The sequence below is a fragment of the Odontomachus brunneus genome, unplaced genomic scaffold, assembly GCF_010583005.1.
Source record: "Odontomachus brunneus isolate Ranch 3 - 2012 unplaced genomic scaffold, Obru_v1 Obru_scaffold_050, whole genome shotgun sequence".
NCBI lineage: Eukaryota > Metazoa > Arthropoda > Insecta > Hymenoptera > Formicidae > Odontomachus > Odontomachus brunneus.
In genome coordinates this window covers 1916043-1927381 of record NW_022639500.1, presented here as the reverse complement: position 1 = coordinate 1927381, position 11339 = coordinate 1916043, and the positions used below count along the sequence as shown (strand labels likewise).

At 36.5% G+C, this 11339-nt stretch overlaps 1 protein-coding gene across 4 annotated transcripts in view; it reads left to right on the top strand.

The window, feature by feature from the left end:
- Positions 1-9358, top strand: part of LOC116845249 (PE-PGRS family protein PE_PGRS33) — a 26654-nt gene extending 17296 nt beyond the window's left edge. For all 4 annotated transcript variants that reach the window (XM_032817724.1, XM_032817722.1, XM_032817720.1 and 1 more), the window contains exons 3-7: positions 3657-3773; positions 3989-4280; positions 4843-5060; positions 7270-7413; positions 7728-9358. In XM_032817724.1, coding sequence (XP_032673615.1) covers positions 3657-3773; positions 3989-4280; positions 4843-5060; positions 7270-7413; positions 7728-7826 — 870 coding nt within the window. In that variant the 3' untranslated portion in view covers positions 7827-9358. The remainder of the gene's footprint in view (positions 1-3656; positions 3774-3988; positions 4281-4842; positions 5061-7269; positions 7414-7727) is intronic.
- Positions 9359-11339: the final 1981 nt, after the last annotated feature.

Here is an 11339-nt window from a genome sequence, read left to right as displayed (position 1 = left end):
TATATATATATATATATATATATATATATATATATATATATTCCATGTTGGAAATTTAAATGTTCGTATTTAAAAACCAAAATATAATACGAATACCTAAGTACGTGTGTAAGATGTTGATACTTTTATCTTAATAAAAAAATAAAATGTAGAATTTCCATCATCAATTGTCCCACGTCGTGGTAACCATAAGAGTCTGTTTAAATCTATCTGAGGACACAATGTAGTATATGTTTATATTTTTGTATGTATTTTTCCAAAGCGGCACGGAAACCAACAGCCGAATTTTCCAGTTGAATTGACGAGCAAATACGCATAATCATACGTTATGCATTCGTCCTTCCTTTCTCTGCTGAGTGCGACACACTAAATAAATGCGTCGATACCTTCACTCGACCTAGAACAACTCAGCCGATACTGGCGGTGATCTAAAAAGATTAAAGCTCAACGACTCGAGGAAAATATCGCACACTCAGAGAAAACATGATGGTAACAATTTCATAGACGACAGCTAAATCTTGTAAAAATTGTAATTGCAATCAATATAGTTTAATGAAATTTATTTTGTAGTTAATGTAACTAAAGCTTCAGTTACAATAACTCCAAAATTCTGAACTATAAAATAAATGCACACTAAGAGAAATGATCTGGTAAAAAATTACCAAACAAATATTTCCGGTCAAATTCCGACCAAATTTTTATAATTTTAATCAGGATATCCGATTAAAGTTTATCGAGTATTTCTATTCGTAATGGAACTTTGTCGAATAAACTGATCAATAAATTAAGATTCGATATTTCTCATTGAATGTTCACTGATTGAACGTAAAATCTGATCGATATTTGATTGGATTTCGATTAGAAATATCAGCTTGTTAATTTTTTGGCAAATGATCTCTCTGAATGCATTAATTCTACCTACAATTCGCATAGATGTCACTTATATATACCCAGATAGACAGATGTACGTAAATTTTGTAGCAAGAATCGATTCGTAAGGGTTGCATCCCTTATGAGTGGCTCATATAGCACTTATATTCTCTCTCATCGCATACATTGAAAAAAATTATCCAATAAAAAATTAACAAACGAATATTTCCGATCAAATTCTGATCAAATTTTATATCCAATCAGGATATAAAATTTAAATATTAAACTTAATCGGATACTTCCGATTATAATCTCATTTCATTAGATAAACCGATCAAACAATTATAAACCCATATTTCTCATCGGACGTTTCCTGACTGAATACAAAAATTCATCGATATTTTGATCGGAAATATTAGTTTGTTAATCTTTTTCGAATAATTTCTCTCAACATAGAGAAACGAGATAGAAATACGAAAGAAGCACAAAGCAAAAAGAATGATAAAAATTTACTCAAAATAATATATTGTACAAAATATGATGTGAAAATCTGAGTGTAACTTTTGATAAATTTGTTGCCGCACAATATAACAGATAATTTATATTATTGTATGATGAAAATTTAATGAGATTAAGTCAATGCAGTATATTTGCCTCACAAATCTAATTGAAAAAATTGTAGAATTTCCATCCTCGTTGATTGTCTCACACCGTGATAATTATGAAAGCCTATCTGGGTAGTTGTCATCACCATGTTTTTTTTTTGAGCGCAAAGAATGCCAGTAGTTCCGCGTTGGAGGTTTCGGTGAAGCTAATCGTGACCACGGTCAATCCCGGTCTTCGCGCAGAATCCCGCGCAGTTCGTACAAATATCTAATATCTTGCAAATTAACAGAGGGGAAAGTCTCACGCACACTTTTCCTCTTACATCGTGCCTTCCTATTTTCAGCTCATTAAGAAGACGTTTTATGATTTATATATACATATCTTTTTTTTTATCTTTTAATTATATGATAATATCTTTTAATTTTATGGTTTATATATATCTTTTTTTTCATTTTTCCTCCTTTAAAAAACGCGAACGACGATTCGCGAGAGGAAGAGTTCGTCCGTCGCTCGTGAAGACGGGTTATGCCATAAGGAAGATATATCTTACTCTGAACGACGTTGTGTTAGCTAAATGTACTGCAGACGACACGACGTAAAGTGAGGAAGAGAGAAGGATACGTTGGGGCCGGGAGGAGGAGAGAGGGAAAACGAAGAGGAAGAGTGTACGAAAAAAGAGAGAGAAACACGCTCTCGAACGAGTCAAGAGTGAAAGTGGTCGGCGCTACCTTTACGAACTCAAACACGTATAGAGACGGATGTGCACGCGTGTAACGAAATTTCTGCGCGATCCACGTGGTGTACGCGTGTCGGCCGGTAATGAGTAGCGAAGTATCGTTGTCACTCCAACACGCGATCGCGCGTTAATGTAATCGCGATACGATCCTAATAGAATCGCTAGCGGTCATATACACGCGACCCGGCCACGTTAGGTCTCTCAACGAAAGTGTACGACGTTTCGTAATGCTTATAATTTGTGCGAAATTGTGCCGAAATAATTATGTACGAAATTGTGGCAATTCTGGCAATTATGTAAATGCCATGCGGGGCGTAATTATACGCGAAACAGTTTTCAGACGTGATTTTCCGTCGAACGTTGCAGAAAAGTTCGCGCGCAGAAACCCGCGAAGAGGCTGACAATATTTCATTTCTGTGTCCCGGCCCGTCAAGCCTTTCCTCAGCTTCTCACCTGTGTTAGAATTCTGTAACTCGTTATTAAAGTTAACAACAGTTTCGTTATCGTTAACTCCAATAATGAGTTACAGAATCCCAGCACTGGATATCTCAGTGTTTTATTAGTAGCGTCTTTCTCTTTTAGCTCTTTCCTCTTTCACTAACAGCGGATAGCTATACCAGTGACACAATAGAGCCTTTTAATTGAAGAGGAAAAACCGATTATACTTTGTAATTTTTTATCAATAGTGTTAAAATTACTGTTAAATACTGTTAAATATTGTTAAATCGACTGTTTCTTGTCGATTTAAGTGTCTTAAATCGAAGAGCAGAATTTTAAACTATTTATTTTATAATACATAATTGTTTATAATGCATAAGTGTTTATTTCATAGTACGTAACATATTCAAACACATAGTTAAACTGTTAACTTTTAAACTGTTTATTTTTTGGATAATTACCCTTTAATTGAAGCAAATTTTAAATTTAATTACTTGAATTATCTTTAATTATCTCCTCTCTGTCTTTTTGATAAGTACTGTTTGAATGTCTATTTTTTCTTACTAAATCTAATTTTTTTGAGCAAAGTTAATTTTTTGAAGTAACATAACATTGAACCGCTTGCGTTAGGTCTTCCAGACATTCTTCTACTTACGAATACATAAAATCGTCCAGCACATCTCAGGAAACATGAAACGTATCCATTTGTCCCCTTTAAGTGCCAATTTAAATGCACGCATATGTCCTGCGTGAATGTCAAGTAAATACTAATATAATGTAAGGTGTTAAATAATCAATCCAACTACATCAGATTAACAAATAGAAATAGCAAAGAATTGATACCAATCTAGTGAGTGAAGCTATTTCCTCAAATAAAATGCCTCTGATTTTCTCCCTCTCGATTTCCTTTTCCCTCAAATATAAATTAAATCTTTTGCTTCTTATCTTTAAATAAAATATATCACGTTACTTTGCAAATTTAAGGAAAGCTTTCTGATTTATACAGGTCTACGTTTTCGAGGTCGATGATGACACGGACAAAGGCGAGAATCCCGACAGAGAAAAGAGGAAGATCGGCCTCACGCTTGGCGTGACAAATGGCGTCATCAACTTCGTGTTTGGTGTAAGCTTGATTAAAAAATAATCAGTCTGTATTGTCCCTGTACGCATAATAGATCTCACGTAATTAAAAGGAAGATTTCATCACGCCAATGGAAGCTTCCTTTCAACTCGAAGATATCCCTGTCTAATATATACACGCATTAGACATAACGTAGACACGTAGTTAATCGACTTATAGTATTTCCAGTTACTTTAACAGAAACACGTTTCCTCCAGAAACTGGATTCCTTATTGGACGCGAAAACAAAGGCGCTCGCGGTACTTGACGATTCCAACCGTGCGAAAAACGCTGCTTTCGGGATCGACCCCAAGCATTCTGCCACTTCGCAATTCATCAGCAATTTAGTGTCGCAGAAAATTCGTGCTGCGACAGGTAGTATTGGCCCGGTCATCAACAGTGCGACCACACTGGTTTCAGGAGCGGCGGCCGGTCTGGCAAACTCGTTAGTCTCAAAGGTCGCACCTTTGAGTTCGCTCTCCGGTGGTCTCTCCGGGGGTGCTGGCACTGGTACGGATTTGTAACAAGCAGCTTACTTAAAATCGTCTCTTCCTTGAACTTTCAAATGAATATTCTCCACAAAGCGTAAAACCTCAAAAGACAAATAAGTTCCGATATACTTTTCTCTACGTGGAAAAAAATCATTTTTAGAAAAACTTGTGCACGTTATACGCATTTTTTCTTCAGTTTTCTTTTTTCTTCATTTTCTTTCTTTTTATCTCTTCTTTATTTCTTTATTTTTTCTTTTTCTCACTTTATTCCTCTCTCCCTTTCTTCTTTTTTCTCTTCTTCAATTCTTTTTTCTTCCTTTTTTTCCTTTTTCTTCTCTTCCTTTCCTCCTTTTTCCATTCTTTCTTTTGTCCTCCTTTTTTCTTTCTTTCTTCTTTTCTCCTTTTCTTATTTTCTTTTATTTCTTTGCTTTTTCTTCTTTTTTTTTATAAACGTACTTTTTTCTTCTCTTGTTCCACAAACATATATTTTTCTTATTTTCTTCTTTTTTTACATATGTTAAATTCCTCCTTATCAAAGGCACAGGTAAATTAGACTCAATGTTTTTGCTCTCGGAATACAGGAGGCCACGCAGGTGACGGCGGAGCGCCCGCCGGATCTGCCATTATAGGCAATCTCTTGACCGCGGGTCTCAACACCCTGTCGACCCTGAGTCAAAGCAGCGGCGGTACGAGCGGCGGTACCGGCGGCAGTGCTGGGAGCGGCACTTCCAGCGGAAGCGACACCGGCGCCAACCTCGGTGGTGGAATTAATATCGGAGGTTTCGCCAATTTAGGAGGGGTAGGATCGCATTAAGTTCTTTTCACCTTTCTATATCTGTGTGAACGTTGATTTTTACGCACTTTGAAGTCCCGCACATGTCGCCCGTCCTATGTCTGACACGTAATGCTATGACTGTTTATCTTTCTCTGCTGTGGAACTCTGGAACTCGTGCGTTTTCGTGAGGAAGAAAATGCGTTTGTGTGTATGTGTATCTTTATTTAATTGTACCTCACTATAAGACACGTATCTGACGTTCTTTAACAATTCTTAAAAAAACGATGAAGTCACTTAACAAACTTGGACGACGGCAAGGACTCGTGACGTTGCTTGCAGGAAAACTGTCGCTAGTGGACGCGTTTGTAAACAAAAAATTTACTTATTAATAATTAATTTGCACGATAATATGATTACTCTTTCCTCCTTAATACTATTCATCTGTCGGAGCTTCTGATATTATGTGGTAACAACACATTTAACAAAGCTATCGATCTCTATAAAACGACCCTTCTGTAATGGCCGTTGGGACTTGTTCTCTTGTATCTCTCATCGACATATCTCTACTTCAGCGGCTTTCTCTACGCCATGAACTGCCACTGTTGTATCCACAAAAAGCGTAATAATCGATTGCAAGAACTTATAGTTCACTGGTCACCTTGACACGCCTCGCTAAACCGCTATCAGCTAAGTCACTAATCAACGTCGCTGTGAACCTCTCTCTTAATTTTCCTCGGAAAACGTCTTCGCGAGACGAGACCTTCCGCTACTCGCACAAATTGTAGTTTATATCTGCCACTAAAATGAGTATTGTACATACAAACAGTACGAATACACGCCACCGCAACCAGATTATTAAACGGCTTAAAAGGGGAAAAAGTAAACAACTGACGGAATGAATCGGGACGATGGGATGCGGAAAATAGGAGACACTGGGAGTTTTGCGCCCTGGAATCGGTGAGCAGCAACGCTTGAGAAAAGAAGTTCCTTCCTTATCTTGAGGCAAAGCGACATAAGTAACAAACGAACGACGAAACGACACGCATCCATCGGAGAATCGAACGGACAGTAAACGGACTTTCAGAATGAGAAAGAAGGAATTCACGATTATTCCATATAATATGGAATGTGAATTTTTGTTTGCAGTTTGGCCGATAAGCAAGATCTTCCTCTTTCTCTCTCTCCTTTTCTTTCAGAAAGAGAGAGAGAGAGAGAGAGAGACAGAATATGTTTAGAGAGCCCGAAAAGGAGCAGAGGAAGAAAATTCATACAGGAAGAACACTCCTAACGAGCTGACTCTTCTAGTTAAATCGTGGACTGCGTTGTGTCTAACATTGAGAGAAGAGCCGGGGTAAATCGATTTTTGTCAACGTAAAAGTTGTAAATAATTATAGTAGGGGCCTATAGATATGTGTGCCCGGGCGATACAAGTGCGCCGACTATCGTTGTGTATAAATTATGTAAATAGCGCATCCAAATGTTTTGCGATACGTAAAAATAACGATTGACGTTGAAGATGATGGCGAATGGTGACGTTGCTGCTGTCAAATAAATTTACGACCATACTTTTGTCTATCTGTCTGTGACGAGCTCATTGTGAAGCATCACGAAGCCCGATATGTCCCTCTCCTTGTCCTTATTACCGTTTAGCACCTGTCTATGCGTGTAATCGATAGTCTGTCTCGGTCTAGCTTGTAAAAAACAATCGATGATTAAATCAGCCTGAGGAAAATTAAGAATACAAATTGCTGGCTCCTTGAAGTACTGCACTTACACAAGAATTTTGGTGGGGACATGTATACTCACATATACATATACTCAAATACATACACATATAGATTACCTTTATACATTCAATTTTAAATATTTTATTTTATACATATTTGTATATAACTTTTAATCTTACATACTTTATTTTCCTTACATCTAAAATACCTAAAGTTAGATCCTAAATGGCAAATAAAATCGCAGAATTTTCTCAATGGTGCACACCACTGGTTGTTGTTCCCCCTCTATTCAACGGCACCGACAAATCAGAAAGAATGACAAAGAACGGAAGTGCGATATATGCATATGTCCCTAGGCGTTTGCATGTACAGGCTTCAAAGTGCTGCGCAATTTTCCCACACTACACCGATTCGCAATGACTTCAATGAGTGATAAAATGCGTAATCAAACGACGCTGGATGAAAACGTTGAATAAGCTTGACATGTCGTGTGAATTTATGCGCAGAATAAGGCCCGTACTGTCACTACCACAGAGGACACGCCCGTGTTCGACAGGTCGAAGGTGTCCTTGGAGATACCGTCGGCGGCTTTCGGCACCAGCTTCACTCTGCTGACAAACGTTAGCAAAGTTCTCAACAGCGTGATCATGGTGAGTACGAATCTCAATCGGAACATCGCGTCGTATCAATAAGTCACGCGATTGTTGATGTTGCCGTTGACACGTATATTCTACTGTTCGATTTTGTTCGATTGCTCGCCTTTTTACTGTTCAATCGAGTCTAATCGATTAGCGCGTTCGAACGTGTCACCTTTCACTCAGCGTGTGTGCCAGATAGATGTACGAAAGGAAAGAACGTTAATTCGTTCGCTCCTGATGTAAGCGGAACTGCTAATCGCCCCAAATTACGTGTACTTCGCGTCGACCTCTTGACGCCTAACGACTAATCCACTCACATTTTTCAGAACTCAGCCCGTCGAACGCAGACGGTCCTAGAGGTCTTCAAGCCGTTCTTCCGCGGTACTTTCGCCATAAAAGGCCTGCCATCGGACAATCCGCATTGAATAGTGGCTGCCGCTCAGCAGCCCATAGAGAAGTTGCTCAATAATCGTCTCCTCATCGCGCGAAGGAGACATCCTGGTTCCACACCAAACAAAAGCAAACTAATTTAGCTCGTGGAGTCTATTCCGTAGTCCTTGACCGTATAGATGGTTTCTTAGGTCTAATTTAAGTGAAATGTGTTTACATCGCCGCGTTCCTCCACGGTGATACCCTTGTTATCACTGTCATTTATAGATTGTTATTTATAGCGCCATATTCTCGTCTCGTTCCTCATCCATCCTTGAACGATTTGCACGTTCGTTTTCTCTTTTATCGCCAGACGCTTTCAAACGCGTTTCTAATAACTAAAGAGATACGCATTTTATGTAGGAAATAAATATTTATACATGTGTTTATATGTATATATGTAAATTAAATGCAGGTGAGAGATAATTTTGTAGGAAAATAATTTAATCAAATTTTAATTAAATAACGTTATATAACGTGAAATAATAACTTGGAATACTGTAAAATGAGGACTAGAGAAAGGAAAGAAAGAGAGAGACAGACAGACAGACAGACAAACAGAGAGAGAGAGAGAGAGAGAGAGAGAGAGAGAGAGAGAGAGATAAAGAGCAACGAAATAGAAAGAGCGACGATCAAACTAGTTTATACGTCATAAGACTTGAATCCTGTACTAATTGAAACAGTAAATAACTTTTACTTTAGGAGACTTCCCGGCATATCGATTCGCCACGAAATATCTATCTACTCGTTTGTATAAGCAAATAACTGTTGCGAAACACATGCTCCTGATATCTCACAAAAATATAAATACTTCGTTTTCCATTTTATTTGGTGCCACACATATATAAGAATTTTATAGAACATAAAAAACATGTTCTGCAAGAACATGCAAGAATAGCGCATGTTGGCTAACGCGATGGTTTGTCGCACAGATGACCTAGTTGTAATTATTATAGAAGATCAGGCGGTCGAGGTACTTTATCTGACGACATCAGGAACTCTATCATGCAACTTTATCATTTATGCAACGAGGATAACGGAGTCTCCTCGAGGGCAGATTCAAGATTCCGCGACCACTACGCTGCTTCTCACACATCCGTTGAGCAATAAAAAGATATAATCCCGTTAAGATTCCTGGTCCCTCGTCATGATCCTCTTGATTGATGACGTTGGAAGCAAAGAAAGGCGCATTCAAAATTTTTGCGTAATATGTTGAAGCAAAAAGATATATCCATAAAGTAACATTTGCAATCAATTGATCGGATATGTGAGATAATTTGAAACCTTTCCAACTTATGTGAACAGGCTGTGCTAGTGTGCAACTGAAGCGAGAGAAATAAGAGCCCTTTGCGGAAGTTAAATTCAAACTGAAGGAGAATATTATAATGCTCGTGATGTGTGTGATATTTTTATGTCAAATGCATGTAACCGGCCTATCGTACGCGGCGAACTAATCTTCCACGTCAAACCAAAAAAATTAATTTGGCTCTATGTAGTAAGTAAATCGAAGTTTTATTTTAATTTAATCTTTTATATTAAATTAAGTATATAATATAAATATAACAATAATAATAAATATTTAACAATAAAATTAATATTATTAATTTAATATATAATTTAATATATAATTAGTATAAAATATTATTAATTTAATATGTAATTTAATAATTTAATATTCTAGATCGAAATGTTAAACTTATTAATTTTGAGTAAATTAAATCCTGATAATAAACTTGTGATATAAATTTTGGGATATATAATTTATTTATGAGGTATATAAAGTAAATAACGTTTATTTAAATACAGTATATATTTTTCTATGTGCAGTATCTTCTTAAAGTGAAAATTAAAAAATGTTACTCAAAATGAAGTTAATATTTTTACGTGACTCCAATATGCTCGATAATGTTTGCATCCTCGCTCTATTGCAAAATTAATTGCACTGCGGTCAAAGGCAACGCGTATTCGACTCTGTTTTGAGATCTTCACACAAAAAAACATTCTTGTTTGGAAATATCTAATATCGTTAATTTTGACATGATAATGTCCAAGTGAGATTTATAATAATGAGAAAAAACAAAAATAAGTTACTTATAACAATATATTTTGTATAATTTAACGAAGAAAAATGTCTTTTTATTATTCAAAATAATTTCCATTATTTATTATTCAAAATAATTTCCATTAATGATAATTCATTAATATTAGATTGAATATATGATATTTTTAAATACGCGTTATATGTTCCTAGTTCCTCTATCCACTTAAAACTAATATACTCAAATTAGCAATTATTGTTTCATTTAAATAACTAAACTAGAAACCATTATTTCGTTGTAAGCAACGATATATAATTTTGTTAGGAGAATTTAAAATTTTGGAACTTGGATGTTATAATTTTATTTGAATATTATAATAATTTTATAAGAAATATTATGATTATTTTAATGATAATAATATTCTTAATATTTCATGATATTGATATTTTTTATATATACTTAATAATGATATTCTGTTTAATCTTCTTTCGAGATTTAAAATCATCATATTCTTCAATATTACCAACATTATCTAATATAATCCGAAATAATCCAACATTTTATACTTTCCATTAATGAAAATTATTTTTGAATAATAAGAACACAATTATTTTCGAATAATAAGAACACAAAAATTTTTCTCCGTTGAAAAAGCTATATAAAATATATTCTTGTAAGTAATTTATCTTTATTTAACTATATAAATTTTGCTACGTAATCTCATCTAAAGATTAACATGTCAAAAATGAAAATATCCTCTAAACAAGAAGGTCCTTTTCCTTGTGCATATATTCGTCGTGTACACGTTTGTGTAGAAGCGGCTGAGAAAAAATTGTGTGCTATTTGCATAGTTCCCAACTCGGTGACCCTTCCTGCTATTTACCTTCTGACAGACAAGTCAATGGAGAAGCATGCAACATGACACAGAAAATAAATCGCGACGTGCAAAGTTCGAGGAAGCGTTGCGACATGGACTATAGCACGCGGGAAAAAATCTAGGTGAAAAAAAGCGCCGGGGAGCTCCGAGGCTGCGCAAATAGGCGTGATGCATTTATATAACCCGTATGACATAAATAAACGCTATTATCAAATGCCAAATAGCAAAAAAAAAGAGAGAAAGATAGAACAATCGTGTATACGTACGTGAGCATGGCGTAACGCGGCAGAAAAGTGCGAATTTCGCAAGGTACACGATGAGTCGTCGAAACGCACCTGCGCCGGCAGAATTTCAACGAGCCAGGAGAATTTTCACGAACGGTAAATTAAAGCCCCCGCATTCGCGGGGGGCCTTATCTAAGCGCGATTGCTCATTTGGCGATTGCCCAATTAGGGAACGGGTAAGATCGAAAGTGCTCGGTGTGCCCTGCGTCGACACACTCGAAGTATCTACCAAGCATCCGGTTCGGTCACTAGCGAGGCGAGCCGCCAAATTTCGTCGATTTGTTCCGTTTACACCGCGAAGAACACGTA